The sequence below is a fragment of the Rhincodon typus genome, chromosome 6 (assembly GCF_021869965.1).
Source record: "Rhincodon typus isolate 14 chromosome 6, sRhiTyp1.1, whole genome shotgun sequence".
NCBI classification, from domain to species: Eukaryota; Metazoa; Chordata; class Chondrichthyes; order Orectolobiformes; family Rhincodontidae; genus Rhincodon; species Rhincodon typus.
Window position 1 is genome coordinate 40,666,353 of NC_063337.1, and position 16,291 is coordinate 40,682,643.

The following is a 16,291-nucleotide window of genomic DNA, read 5'->3' on the forward strand; positions in this document are numbered from 1 at the left end:
ACACATTATTCATCAACTAAGAGGGTGAACAGATGTTTTATTCCAAGACATTGTAATCATTAGTAATCTTACTTGTAATAAATCGCAAAATATACTTGCAGTCAATGTTTCTATCCTTATATATGGTTTCTGTTCTGTGTTTCCAGAATAAACTAACTCTTAATTGTTAATGCTTTATCTTAATTATTTTGTAGATGCAGCAAACAAACATGAAATGTTCTTGGGAACTGAAGATTTGAGTAATTCTGAATTGCAAAGAAACATCACATATGAGAAAGGTGGTAAAAGTTATGATCACCTTGCAAAAATACACAGAAATGGCAAAGCAAACACTTTACAGAAATCCTCGAAGTTAAGTGAAAATGCTAGAGTACAATCACTGCCTGTTGAGTACAACATTGAAATTGTGAGTTACGGTCCTCTATCAAGCGACATTGGTGCTTTTCAACAACAAAGAAATGACTGTGCTATTATTGGACCAGGTCAATGTGAAGCTGACAGTTCAGTATTACCAGAACCTGCATCTGGCTCACAGTCTTCTATTATTGAGTCTAAAAATGTGTTTCAAAATCATGCAATGGACTATGCTGGTAACATTCTGAATACAGATATTGATGGTTGTTTGTCATGTGATCATTCAAAACCAAAAACCGATGATGTCTCCTTAGAAAGTACGAATAATAATTTATTACAAAATGATCAATCAGAAGAATGTAGTGCAACAGGAATGATTATAACTCAATCTCCAAACAATTCACGTAAAGCAATTGCTTCTCAAAGTCTACCATTTAACCTTGATAGATGCTCTAAACAAAACCACAAACAAATATCTGTTGCTACTCTTTCAACAGACCAAGTGTTCAGCTACAAGTTCCCTATACCTAACAGCTATAAATACCGTTTGGTCAGTGAATCAGTCAATTGTACTGACATAACTGCAGACAGAAAAAGTAAAGAGAATAAATCTGATCCAAACTCTGTTCTTTCATTATCAAACTCAAAAACAGCATCTCCTTTAGATAGCACAAAAAATACTTTACAGAACTGGTCATTTCACACAGACAACAGAAATTCACCCAAAATACATGGAGTTGATAATGTTCAAAATTATAAATCGGAAAAGAAAAATACACCACCAGCGGTTGCAGTAAAACAAAACCTGTCTACAATTACCAACAAAAGCAAATCATCAACAAATTATCCAATAAGTGGAAACAACAGTGAAACAATCACGAAAAACATATCTAAAACAGTAAATGAAGAACCGCCTACTAGAACTATCACACCACATTTGAACCAAAATACGTCATTAACATATTCCTTCAGCAGTGGAGGCAATGAAAATGTACCAAAGTGTGTCACTGACAGTACACCTGCTGCACAAGATTCACAGAGTGACCAACCGCCTCTCCCAGATTTTACTGTCAGCCAAGATAAGTCATTAACTCATTTTCCACTCAATGATAATCCTGTTATGGATCCAGAAACCATTAAGAATACGGAAAGCTACCAGTCTGACAAAGAAATTCCAGTCTCACCACAGGTTACAGCAACTAGCCAACTTTCTCCTCCAAATACTCTTAGTAAAACAAACAAGTCATTGATCCAAAAGCCAGTGAAATCAGATCTTATTAAGAATTTAGAAAATGAACAATCTGCAAACTACAAAGTTGCTTTGTTATTAAATGTAGAAGTTGACTTGAAGACTCCTTCAGAAACGACATTTCAAAATCAGGTGCAAAACAGTGCTGACACGACAATGCTTAGAGGAATTACAAAAGATAACAAACAACTATATGAATTTAAGATTGATGTTGCCCCTTCTGTACAGGATACAGCTTTTAACCAGTCTCTGTTTAAAGATAACACATTCTTAAATGAGCACAAACCACTATGTTATTCTTCAAACAGGGTTCATACCACAGAAAACAGAAAAAGTCCTGACAGTTTGCAAACTGGAAATACCAGTCAGCAGCTAATTTCCAACATCATTCATATCAACCAAAAAAAACAACTGGTTCATCCCTTATTCAGCAATGACATCCATGTGCATGGAGAACACAGTCAGGTTTTACAAGAGAACATATCTGAAAGCTATGGTAAAGATCCAGCACCAGAAATGTTAACTGTTTTACATTTCACAACCACATCTACAGACATCAAAAAAGGTGCAGTGCGCAACGATTTGTCAAAGGGAACTGAAATTGCTCACAATCAGAAATCATGTGACAGAAATGAGGAAAATGATCAATTAGAAAATCATCAGGATTCACAAAGTAGAGTGATTGGCCAGAGGACTCCAACAAATAGCACACCAGGACAGGAAAATATTCAACAGAATCTGTACCAAGATAATGATCACACTATATATAGAAGATTCAATAAAGATAATGTGCTAGGAAACAAATCAGAGACACCCCATGTATCTTCAACAACAGATTCAGAGATTGGGCAACAATTTTCAACAAATATTGCACCCAGGTATAAATATCTATCACAGTATTATACAAGAAACAGTCTGCATGTCACTCTGGGCAGAGAGGGCAATAAGCATTTAGAAAAGGACAGCACTGAACCTACACTACCCTCTTCAGTGACTGACCAACAGACTTCCATAAGTGCATATAACAAAATCAACCCCCACATCCACGTCGCATTCAGTGCTGACAGTACTCTGGATGCAAAGGTTATCAGGAATACTAAACATGACCAATCTGAAGAAAGCAGTCCCATTGTTTCACAAGATATATTGACTGACCAAAGGTTTCCTCCTAAATCAGTCTGCAACTTAGATAATTCTGTGGAAAGTGCTAACATGGAATCAAATGAGAATTTCCAAAAGCAGCAAGCTAAAACAGGCACTGACACCAGCCCATTCAGTCCCAATCGCTCAACTACAAATGTGAAGAAAAATACTTTGCAGCATTACATAACAAAGGTTACTGACATTTATCACCACAGGAGATCTTCTGCTAAGTTCAAATTAAATGTTTTGAAGAAAACAAAGAGTGCACCCTCACCATGTTCTGCAGAATCCAGCCAGTGGCTCCCAGAAAATAGCTTACAAAGGAGCAACCTAGAGGAATCAAAGTTTCTTTCCATGGTCAGAGATAATGACAAGTCATTGGCACATTGTGAAAATACAAAAGAATACCAATCTGATAAATACAGTGCAGTTTCCACATGGAATAGACAATGGAAACATCAAGCTATCACAGCAGGCAGGAAGAATATGTTAGAGAGTCGTTCCCCAAATTTTGATGACATTACTGTGGTCAGCAAAATAAATAATTCTTGCACTGTAGATAAATTTGAGACTGATGGCATGACTTCACCATTGGATCAAGAAACAAACCAGTTTTCTCCTACAGATAGCCCACACAGGCATGAACATAAGCCTGTAACTTATTTGTTAAACAGTGCTGCTGTCAATGCTCACAGAGAAAGTCCCAGTTATTTGGAAAAATGCAAAGAGGAACCTAAATGTGCAAATTTAGCAGAAGATAAAACTCCTCAACAAAAATCTACAAGTCCAACAGACAGCTACAAGGACAAGCCACTGAGTCATTCATCAGTCATTACTGATATCAGTGCAATTAATCAAAACAACAGCCACATACCTCCAGCACTGGATCCAGCGTCCTTCTACAATACTTCTAAGAATATCACTAACAGTAGTAAATATAAGACACTGAGTATTTCACTCAACAGTGCAACTGACACTACAGATATTGGAGACAGTGAACATTTACAAAAAAACTCACCAGAAATTAACAAAATTCCAGCAGTACATTCACTAAGTGACATACAGTCCATGAAGACTACCACAGATATCAAGAAAGATGCTTTGCAGAATGATCCATCAAAGGTGCCTGAAATTCTTCATGATAAGAAATCTTTTCATGCATTAACCTTTAAAACAACACCAGCAGCTAACAGTGCACCCTCACCACTGGCACCAGTGACCAGTCAGAGTTTCCCTACAACTGTCTTACAGAAAAGCTATTCACTTACTCAATCCCAACTTGATGGAGATACCATGAACAAGGGATGTATTGAGTACTTACTGAAGGACCACAGTCATCTCTCAACACGAGATTCATTGGGTGATCAACTGTTGCCAGCAAATGATACGTGTGATAACATGAACGAGTCTCATTCTCAGACTCTGCTCTTTGATCACCTCCCTGTGGGTCCAGGAGGTGTTTGCAATGTAGAGAATTACCAATCAAAAAACCATGGTGGAGATTCACCAGGTAGAGTGATCAGCCAGAAGACTCCAACAAATATCGCACTAAGACAGGAAAATACTCAACAGAATCTGTGCCCAGAAAATGATTACACTACTTTAAATAGAAGATTCAATACAGATAACGTGCAACATTACAAATCAGAAAGACTCCATATATTTTCAACATCAGACTCCGAGATTGGGCAAGAGTTTTCAATAAATATTGCACAAGGGCATAAATATCCGTCACAAAATTATTCACCAAACAGTGCACATGTCATTCTGAACAGAGAGGGCAATAAGCATTTAGAAAAGGACAGCACTGAACCTACACTGCCCTCTTCAGTGACTGACCAACAGACTTCCATAAGTGCACAGAACAAAATCAACCCGCACACCCACCTCCCATTCAGTGCTGACAGTACTGTGGGTGCAAAGCTTATCAAGAATACTGAACAATACCAATCTGAAGAAAGCAGCCCAATTGTTTCACAAGATTCATTAACTGACCAAAGATCTCCTAATTCAATCAGAAATTTAGACAAACCACTGCCTCATTCTTTGGAGAGTGGTGACAAAGAAATGGATGAGAATTTACAAAGGCAGCAAGCTAAAACAGGCAATGACAGCACCCCATTATATCCCTTCAGTCCCAATCGCTCTGCTGCAAGTGTGAAGAAGAATACTTTGCAGCATTACATAACAAAGGTTTCTGACATCTATCGACATAGGAGACCTTCTGCTAAGTTCAACTTAAATGTTTTGCATAAAACAAAGAGTGCACCCTCACCATCATCTGCAGAGACCAGCCTGTTGCTCCCAGAAAATAACGTAAAAAGCAGCAACCAAGAGGAATCAAAGTTTCTTTCACTGTTCAGAGATGACATGGCAGGGACCAGAAAAGTAGAATCCCAATCAGGCAAAAGCCTTGCAATTTCCACAGCAGATGAATTGAATGGACATTGGACCCAGCAAAATATCGCAGGAGGCAAGAAGAATATATTAGAGAGTTGTTCCCCAAGTTTTGATGACATTACTTTGGTCAGTGAAATAAATAATTTTGGTGCTGTAGATAAATTTGAGACTGAATATGTAACTTCACCATTGGATCAAGAAACAAACCAGTTTTCTCCTACAGGTAATCCACACAGGCATGAACACAAGCCTGTAACTTATTTCTTAAACAGTGCTGCTGTGAATGCTCACAAAGAAAATCCGAATTGTTTGGAAAAGTGCAAAGAGGAACCTAAAAGTACGAATTTAGCAGAAGATAAAACTCCTCAACAAAAATCTACAAGTCCAATAGACAGCTACAAGGACAAGCCACTGAATCATTCATCAGTCATTACTGATGTCAGTGCAATTAATCAAAACAACAGCCACATACCTCCAGCACTGGATCCAGCGTCCTTCTACAATACTTCTAAGAATATCACTGACAGCAGTAAATATAAGACACTCAACAGTGCTACAGACACTACAGATTTTGGACACAGTGAACATTTACAAAAAAGCTCACCAGAAATTAACAAAATTCCAGCAGTACATTCACTAAATGACATACAGTCCATGAAGACTAACAGTGCACCCTCATTTTTGGCACCAGTGACCAGTCAGAGTTTAACTCCCTCACAGAAAAGCCATTCACTGACTCAATCCCAACTCGATGGAGATAGCATGATGGACAGGGGATGTGATGAGAATTTGCAAAAGGATCACAGTCATCTCTCAACACCAGATTCACTTGGAGATCAAGTGTTTCCAGCAAATGGCACATGTGACAACATAAATGAGTCTCATTCTCAGACTCTGCTCATTGATCACCACCCTGTGAGTCCAGGAGGTGTTTGCAATGTAGAGAATTACCAATCAGAAAGCGCTGGTGGAGATTCACCAGGTAGAGTGATCAGCCAGAGGACTTCAACAAATACTGCGCGAGGACAGGAAAATATTCAACAGAATCTGTGCCCAGAAACTGATTACACTACTTTAAATAGAAGATTCAATAAAGATAATGCGCAACATTACAAATCAGAAAGACCGCATATATCTTCAACATCAGACTCCGGGATTGGGCAAGAGTTTTCAATAAAAATTGCACAAGAGCATAAATATCAGTCACAAAATTATTCGCCATGTAACAAAATCAACCCACTGACCCTCTTCCCAGTCAGTGCTGACAGTTCTCTGGATGCAGAGGTTATCAAGAATACTGATTGCCAATATGAAGAAAGTAGTCCAACTGTTTCACACGATACATTAACTGACCAAAAGTTTCCTCCTAGTTCGATCAGAAACTTAGACAAACCATTGCCTCATTCTTTGGAGAGTGGTGACATAGAAATAGATGACAATTTACAAAGGCAGCAAACTAAAACAGGAAGTGACAGTGCCCCATTCTATTCCTTCAGGCCCAATCGCTCAGCTATAAATGTGAAGGAAAATACTTTGCAGCAATGCATAGCAAAGGTTACTGACATTTATCGCCATAGGAGACCTTCTGCTAAGTTCAAATTAAATATTTTGAAGAAAACAAAGAGTGCACCCTCACCATGTTCGGCAGAATCCAGCCAGTGGCTCCCAGAAAATAACTTACAAAGCAGCAACCTAGAGGAATCAAAGGCTCTTTCCCTAGACAGAGGTGACATGGCAGGGAGCAGAAAATACCAAACCGGCAAAGACAGTGCAATTTCCACAGCAGATGAATTGAATGGACAGTGGACTCATCAAAATATCACAGAAGGCAGGAAGAATACATTAGATAGCCGGTCCTCAAATAGTGATGGCATCACTGTGGACAGAGAAATTAATAATGTTAGTGATGTAGATAAAATTGAGACTGAGTGTATGCCTTCACCACTGAATCGAGTATGCAGCCAAGTTTCTTCTACAGATAGTCCACATAGGCCTGCAACTTATTTGTTAAACAGTGCTGCTGTCAGTGCCCTCAGAGAAAGTCCTAGTTATTTGGAAAAGTGCAAACAGGAAACTACAAGTATGACTGCAACAGAAGACAAAATTACTCAACAAAAATCTCCTACATGCATGGCAGACAGTTACAAGGATGAGCAACTGTGTTATCCATCAGTCACTAATGATGTCAATACCATTAATCAGGACAAATTTAAGATTACCCATGTACTTTCAGCACTGGATCCAGTGAGCAGGCATCACTCTTCAAAAAATATCATACACAGCAGTAAAAGTAAGATACTAAGTTTTTCACTCAATAGTGCTACTGTCACAGCAGATACTGGAGTCAATGAACATTTACAAAAAGACTCACCTGAAGTGAACAACATTCCAGCATTAGATTCAGCAAGTTGCATACAATCCACAATCATGATCACAGATATCGAGAAAAATGCCAGACCAAATGTGTCATCACGTCTTGCTGAAATAAACGTTGACAAAATACCTTATGACAGATTAAAGTTTAAAGGTTTTCATAAAACATGTAGCGCACCCTCATCACCGCTGAGAGTGACTAAACAAAGGCCCACTACTGATGTCACTCACAATAATCATGAAAAGTCACCAACCCATTCCATAATGAGTAGTGAATTTATAATGAACAGAAGAAAGAATTCTTACTTACAAAAGTACAAACCTGAAACCAACAATGAGTTTTCATTAGCGGCTTCATTGGCTGGACAACAGTCTCCTTCAAAAATCGTAAACAGCAAAGAACACAAATCACCAGCTCATTCTCCAAACAGAAATTATGTATTGGATCCAGGAGATATGAGGAATCTAAAAGTTTGCCAGCCTGAAAACAACAGAGAAGCTTTCTTCAAGAAACCAATTGGTCTGCAGTCTTATACAGACATCTCAGGTGCCAAAACTGCTAAGTTTCAGCACTGGTTTCCAGATGGTGACATGTCTTTGAATCAACGATGCACTGTTAATATAAAACACTGTAAATCAGAAACTGACATTAGTTCTTCATTACAGAATCTACCAATTCATCAAGAGTCTTTTATAGACATGACATCTCGCAAGAAAAGTAACTATTTGAGAGAGTCTGCAAAAAGTGGTTATTTTACTTCGACTAGAACAGACAATAACAATTGTGAACACATTGATAGCCATCTAAACAACAACATTTCTTCATCACATGATTTGTTACCTGCTCTTCTGTCTCCTGAAAATATTGTACATTACAACAGGAATGCAATGTGTGATCATTCACTGACAAATGCAGAGTTCCTGGCACAGAACTGTGACAATGCGAAAGAACGTGGCAAAATATCCAAATGTAGAAGGAAATCGTTCCGTGGAGAAATATTTCCGAATCAAGCATTGAGAACACGGACAAAAAATACAAAAGGCTCTAATGCACTTCAGCAATGTTCTCCAGAGGAGGGCCAAACTGATTCAGATCTCTCAGAGATTAATAACTTTCATAATAGGTTAAATGCCTACAGTGATTTTTCTCAATACAGAGCGAATTCCTCTGGTATTGATGAAGGTGATCATTCTATACTGAATGATAAATACCAGGCAAGGACAGCTAGATTCTCAAAAATGTACCACAGCTTGAGACATTCTCTCAGGCCCAATCCTCAGAATATTCAAAGTAGGTGTGGTAATCTCTATAAGACTGAAAGTTTAAAAGATATTAATTACAACCAATCCACCTTCCAAGATCATGAAAATGTATTTTCCACAAACAGGCTGTATAATTTTCAACCAGCTGTTCGAAACAAGCAAGTCATCACCAGGCTTCAGTTTTCAAGTTGTATGAAATCCAGCAAACTTTATCGATGTTATTCTGATATCCCTTTTTCAAATGAGAATGAATTTGACCAGAACAACTGGGCTACAGATCATGGCAATAAGATTAGGCTGGACAATCATGAGTTAGTAATTGGAAATGAAGACAAAACCAATGTTTCTAAAGAAGAGAAAAGGAAAGAAACACATCTTGAGAACATGGAAAGAGTGTTGGTTGTGGACAGATTGTGGAAACCTGAATACCTTCACAAGAGGGTCTCGTCTCCAAGAAGTGAGGATGTTTTCAATCCACTTACAAGTGGAATAAACCAGGATCCGGGGGTGAATGATGATACAGAAGGGAATCATGAATATTTTCCTGTAGACATTAAATTATTCTGGCCTAAGGAAAATCCCACAGATATAATCAGACTTTTAAGTTCATCATCTACAGGTAGTAAAGTGTCAGAAGACAGTCTTTCACCACACCATCATTGCTCACCAGCTGCGGTTGACAAACAGAACTTTTCTTGTTACTCAGATACAAACTCAGACACCACTACTGATGATGAGTACTTCTTGGATGGCAATGATACAGTAAAAGAATCTGTGTTATAATACTGTTCTCACCTATAAGAATGGGTAGCAGTGTATGTTATTGATTTGTAACAAATCATGTTTTATGATTGATTGTTGGCCGCCATGGTCATTTGGGTGTGTGTCAAGGTGCTCTCAAGTATGACACTAAAATACTCAATTGTATTGATACCATTTTTTTGTATTTTCGAAATGTATAACTTAGTTGTCAGTCCCTTTGGCAGTTATATGATACATTTTCTAAAGTGGGAAGTAGTTGTCTTATTGCTGGAGACAGTTATATTGAATTTTCATATTTTAAGGGAGGCTTAATTCACGCTCTTATGTTAAATAGTGATGAAAAGTGTCTATTTGGTTATGGTCATATATAAATAACACATAAGACCATCTTCCCTGAAAGCATAAATATTCAGGTTTTGGCTAAATAAATAATAGGTTAATATTTTGGATATGATCTTTCATCAGATGTTTGATGCAGGATCTTATCCGAAACATTAACTTATTTTTGCCCTCGTTGGACCTGTTCTGCACTCCAGTCTTTCCTGTTCTCATTTCAGTTTTTCAGCTTCTAAATTTTTCTTCTTTATCATATATTATTTTAATTCTTCATTGTTATAAGTTTAATGATCTTCAAAAATATACCTAGGGATCAGGTCAAAATGTTTTACAATAGAACATGCTGCCTGTGTGATCATAATTTTGCACAATATGTATAAGTAGTACCATTAACCAAATACATGTTAAAATAATCATTTAAAAATTGTGCTGCTAATAAATTACTGCCCTTAATATTGCATTTATATAAACTTCTAAATGTTTGGGCTTTGAGTAAAACACTTTTATGTTTTGTTGTAGAAAGTGTACACTTCATCCCTGTGTATTTTCCTACCTATGAACTATGCAAAATAAATAGAAAAAGCAAAGTTGGTATTGTATTTTGAGCTATACAGACAAGTACAGGTTTGGGAGATTTATGTATATAAGAATGACAAACTTAGATTCAATTTTTGCAAAATGACTTATCTATCAAACCAGATAAATAATAAAAGAAAAGCAAGCAATTTACATTCATATTGAGATTAAAATTGCCATATATCATACAATATCATACAGCCAATGAACTGCTTTTAGATCATAATGCTGTAATGTTCACAAATGTGAGAGCTTATTTGTGTACAGTACAACAGTGTCCTAAAAATAGCAGTGAGATTAATGACTAGATATTCATTTCTCAAGTTTTAGTTGAGAAATAAAATTTGATTAGAACCAGAGGAGCTTTCTTAGAAAAAAGACATAAATAAAAGCTTTCTTAAAATAATGCAACAGGGTATTTCCTCAACAGCACACAGAAGTGAGTTAGCAACATATTACGTAACTCTTGTCTTTGAATTGATTTGGTAGATGGCAACTGAGCAAGCTACCTAGCAGTGATGATCAACTGATTGCATTCCATATCTGGAAAATGTGGCAAAGCAGTTAAAAAGAGATAAAGTGCTATAATCAACAGCTGGCTTAGTGATTATAAACTACAGATATTAACTGGGGCTTTACATCCTTGGACTGTATGTTCACCACACTACCAGAAAAACAGATACAAGAATTAGAGCAGGGCAATGCAAAGGAATAACAACTTACATTTATACAACAACAACATCAAAATCAGAAATTACTGGGCCAACTCAGCAGGTCTGGCAGAAGAGCATTATAAAACAGTATGATATCAAGCCACAAAAAGAGACGGTAGATCAGATAACCAAAAGTTTGGTCAAAGAAATGGATGTTATGAATGACTTAAACGAAGAAAGTGAGGTAGTCATAGTGTAAGGAATGAATTCCAAAGATTAAAGCCTGGACAACAACGATGGCAACCAATGGTTCAGCAAATTTAGAATTTTATGAAGTTCTACAAGGAAAGGTATCACTGAAAATTGATGAATAATAAATTCAAAATCACTAATAATAACTTATTAAGTCTTAGCTTATTGGAATGAAGATGAGGACCATGCCAGGGTGAGCCATATTTACATTTTCCTTCATAAATTTTTATATCAGCTTTTACATGTTTGCAATATTTTCTTGCAGTGCATGTGATTAATCTACAGATTACTTCATAACCATCTTAACATCTTACTGCATTTTAAGTGGAATTATTCGGGCTGGTTTTTTGTCTTGGATTTGAGAAATATGAAGTTCTGAAGAACAATAATTGGACTTGAAATGTTAATTCTGTTTTCTCTCCACAGATGCTGCTAGACCTGCTGAGTTTTTCTAGCAATTTCTGTTTTTGTTTGAGTCAGGGCAGTTCCTGATATTGCAGAACACAAACCCATCACCTGCTCTCATACCATCTTATTTTCCTCTCCTAGAGATTGGCAAATCTGAGCTAGCATTGGTGGAGTGAGTGTATTAAGGTGAGTGGGTTAAAAGTTTCATCTTTATACTCAGGAAATTAATGTTGGAAACACAGAAACCAAGCTTTGAAGGTAAATATCAAGCCTTCGCGGACGTCAGTGAGAATTTTCGGCCTGTTTTCCAACAATTTTGCATGGAAAAGCTCTTGGACGCAGTTGTTTGGTTTGAAAAATGGCTCAGATACACTCGAAGTGTAGCCACTTCTTCAATAGGTATGTTACCAGTTAATCCCCGCATTGCGATATGTCACTGCTTTTCATATTACCTAATTGTTACACAAATGCAGTTGTATGAACTCAAGGTCTCTTTCAATATGCCAGTTGATAAATGTACTAAATAATGGAGATTTTGACTCTGAAAACCTTTGAATATTCCTATACACAGTTGGGCCACTCAGGGTGTTGCAGCTGATTTCCATACCCCTCAGTTAAGCTAAGAGAAAAATCACGTGAGTTGTAATGTGTGTACCTACTGTTGGAATGTCCATGTGTCCATTTAAATAATATTTTGCTTTTTTATTCTTCCCATTCAATTCTGACCTCTTGCACATCCCTGGTATAAGATCACTACCTTACTGGTCATCTGTCCTACAATCTCCTGCTTGTCTCAGTGTGAAACTTCGTTTGACGCTTCTGGTAAATCATAATAGCTCCCTTTTAAAGAGGTACAAAATATTTTTGAAATTAAAAGACTAAGAAATCCTTGACTATTCACAGTGTACTTCAGTCCCACAGTTGTCCACTAGCGATGGAAAGCCTCAAGTATAATGGTGAGGTAAACCCTGTATGCTTTTCTTCCACAGACGTTCAAACATGGTCATCATACCTGAAACAGACAGGCTGGTTGCTTAAGTGAGTACCGCCACTAACTGCACCATACTGGATCTTTTAAAGGCCAAACTGGACAGGTCCTTAAGGAGGTCCATAGAGCTGCAAACCCCTCAGAGCCGCCTGCAGTCCTTCCTCTAGGGTTACCAAAAATCCAAGAGTGAATGGGCTCAAAGAGCAACCGCCAGTAGAGGAGCAACCTCTCAGACTTGGTGTAATCATGAAATACAGACGCATACAGGTTGCACTTATTACAGGGAGCTATGGCCTATGTTAATTGATTTAAAACACGTTAGATTGGACTGTAGCATGCAACAATCTCCACACCAATTGAATTGGGGCAGACTCCAAGGTAGAGGACCTTCACCTCCACCTGACTGCAGGATGAATGCCACCCACAGCGCAGACAACAAAGCTTATTTGACAGCATTCCTGTGACGAGCCTGCAGATATTTTACTAAGTGAAAGGCGCTACATTAATGCAAGTGTATTTTTTTCGGTTCGGTTCCACTGGGGATCCGTTCCTGGTTTTCCCTTCATTCCAACGCTATGTTCTTTGCTTCCTTGCAGCCATTGGGGTTTCCGCACTCCAGCCATAAGGCGGCCAAAGGATGTGGAGTAACTTCGGGTGGCATTGAATATTTTTGGGTAGAGTGGCGGGGCTTGCATATGTATTCGTTGTGAATTGGAGTACATGAGAGGAAAACAATGCAGCGGCAGCTTTTATTATGGGCGTTTTCGGCGGTGTTGTTTTTGATGCTTTCTGTTGGTAAATGTGAAACAGGCAAAGAGGAAGTGAGTGCTGCAAAAAGTTTAGTCTGGGGGCCGGGTCTGAGGGCTGATGTTGTGCTGCCGGTTCGATATTTCTATATCCAGGCAGTTACCTACTCAGAGGAAAATGTCACCTATTCTCCCGGTATGTAAATTGTTTTGGGCATTTTGAACTATTTTGTTCACTTCCAGATAGAACATGGTTAATCTGTTGTTTGTGATTCACTTTATTGACTTATGTTGGTTTGCAATATTTCTGTGCAGCCAGGTGTAGGCTAACATATAGCTAAACTTCAGGAACGCAGTCATCACTGTTAGCACTTGTCAGTGCTGTTCTGCATCTACCTTTTGTGTAGCACTAAAATAGAATCGATTCCTCACACAAAGAATAACGGAAATATGACCACCACCAGACATCTGGGAGTCATTTAAAGACTGTAATCAAATTTCTGTGCTCACATATTTGTGCAAATTAAAAACCACCCTAATGTAGATTTTCTATTGACACTTCCCCTCCAGCAAAGGTCCAATCTTGTGGACTTTTTTAAAAAAGTTTTCAAGATTATGATACGATCAATGTTAATAAAGAGTGTACAATAAGAAAAAATGAAAAGTAGTCATTCATTTTCCTTTTTTAATTTAGGAAGTAATACATTCAATGTGGTCATCAAAGTGCTCTCCTCCAGAGAACATGTTCGGCGCTATGTACCAGCACCCTTGGATCGAAATGATGGAACATTTCTTATGAGGTATCGACTCTATGGAACTGCCAGTGAGGGGCTAAAGATTGAAATATTTCATCAAGGTCAACATGTAGGCCAGTCTCCATATATTTTAAAAGGTAAATTCAGGTTTTACAGAAACGCTTGGGCCAAGATGTTGTGAGAAATCTGCAAAATGGAAAACTATCCTGTTGATTGGAGATTGACCTGAACTGGAGCACAGCACCAAAACATGGTCGATTTGAAGTTGCATTGTGAGGCAATTTAGTATGGTGGAAAGTGGAACCATGTCATGAGGGGAGGGTGAAGGAAATGAGAGGCAAGTTGTAGAGTTCCAGGGATAGTTGGAGATATTCTGCACAATAGTTGGGATGTAGGGGTCCCAGAATGAACATTTTGGAGGTGACTCGGGGGACAACAGGAAGCTGTCCAGAAATCACAGAAAGATTACAGCATTTTAGGGAGGTAGTTCAGCCTGTAATGTCTCTGCTGGCACTCTGAAGGAGCAGGTCACCTGGTCTCAGTCCCCTTTTACCTGTAGGCCTGCACATCCTTCCTTTTCAGGTAATTATCCAATTTCTTTTTGAAACCCTTAATTAACCATCACATACTCATACAGTGCATTCCAGATCCTTGTGTCACCGTTGTTTCTTTTGTCAATCACCTCTAATCTCTACCCTCAGGTTTTTAATCCCTTTGTCAATGGGAATAGTTTCACCCTATGAACTCTGTCGATAATCCTCATAATTTTGAATACCTCTATAAAATTTCTTCTCAACCTTCTCTTTAGTGAGAACAACCCTAATTTCTCCAATCTGTCTGCATAACTGAAGTTCCTCATCCCTGAAAATGTCCTTGTGAATCTGATTTGCATCCTTTCCATCAGCTCTGACGTGTGGTGCCCAGAACTGGATACAATATTCCAGTAAAGACCAAACCAGTATTTAATATGGGTTTAACATGACTTTCTTGCTTTTGCAGTTAATGTGCTTTTAATAAAACCCAGGATGCCACTCTTTAACCATGCTCTCTAGTGCTTTGGCCCTTCAACATTTTATGCACATGCATACCCACATCCCTCTTCTCTTTGCACACTTATTAGAATTGTATCATTTATTTTTTACTGTTCCTGTGTTTTTCCTACCACTTCTCTTGATTAAATATAATCACCAACTTGTCAGTCTATTCCACCAACCTGTCTGTGATCTTTACAAGTACTACTACACCCAACTAATGGTTCGCAACTTTCAAGTTTTGCGTATAATGCAAATTTTCAAACTGTGCTCTGTACAACAAAGTCAACATCGTTAATATAAATCAGGAAGACCGAGGGACGTGACACCTATTCCTAGAAACCCTCTATAAATCTTCCTCCAGTCTGAAACAACCACTACCACTCCTCTGTTTGCTGTCATTTGGCTAATTATGTACCCATATTGCTATTCTCCACAAGCTTTAATTTTGCTCACAACCTCTGTTGTGCAGCACTTTATCAAATGCCTTTTGGAAATCCATGTCCACCACATCGTGGACGTCACTATCCTCATCCATGTGAGTTATTAATTTTGTCTTGGTCTATCATTTATAGAACCTACTCCACCACCAAGGTTAAACTGACTGGCCTGTATTTGTTTGACTAACAGCTTTGTTCAAAAATGATGTAAGAGTAACATTTGCAATTCTCCAGTCCTCTACTGCCATCCTAGAGTCTAAGGAAAGTTGGAGAATTGTGATCCATGTCTCTGCAGTTTTCATTTTGTATGATCCCAGCTGATGGTAATGATGGACAGGTCAGCTCCTAGTGTGAAACGTGGCTTGATAGACTATAAGTTTTATTTTAGCAATTTGATTACTGTGGTAATGAATCAAAGAACATATTCTCAAGAGAATACCAATGTAGTTTTAACAAAAAAGTTCAACATTTGTTACAAATAAGGAAAAAAGTGTTTTACATTATTTGGGAATTATTTGAAACTGGAAAGAAAATTAAAGGAACTCTAGTCATAGGACACTGT

General features: G+C 38.0%; 2 protein-coding genes across 2 annotated transcripts in view; both read left to right on the plus strand.

Moving 5' to 3' along the window:
• The window catches only part of LOC109937345, a 35,358-nt gene extending 24,918 nt beyond the window's left edge, over positions 1-10,440 (plus strand). Inside the window, exon 6 of the mRNA XM_048598359.1 lies at positions 195-10,440. Coding sequence (XP_048454316.1) covers positions 195-9,565 — 9,371 coding nt within the window. The 3' untranslated portion in view covers positions 9,566-10,440. The remainder of the gene's footprint in view (positions 1-194) is intronic.
• A 2,869-nt stretch (positions 10,441-13,309) lies between these two features.
• On the plus strand, positions 13,310-15,310 carry LOC125483310 (protein O-glucosyltransferase 3-like). The gene is made up of 3 exons (XM_048597941.1): positions 13,310-13,699; positions 14,198-14,395; positions 15,258-15,310. The coding sequence occupies exons 1-3, from the start codon at positions 13,492-13,494 to the stop codon at positions 15,308-15,310; spliced, it is 459 nt and encodes a 152-aa protein (XP_048453898.1). The 5' UTR covers positions 13,310-13,491.
• Positions 15,311-16,291: the final 981 nt, after the last annotated feature.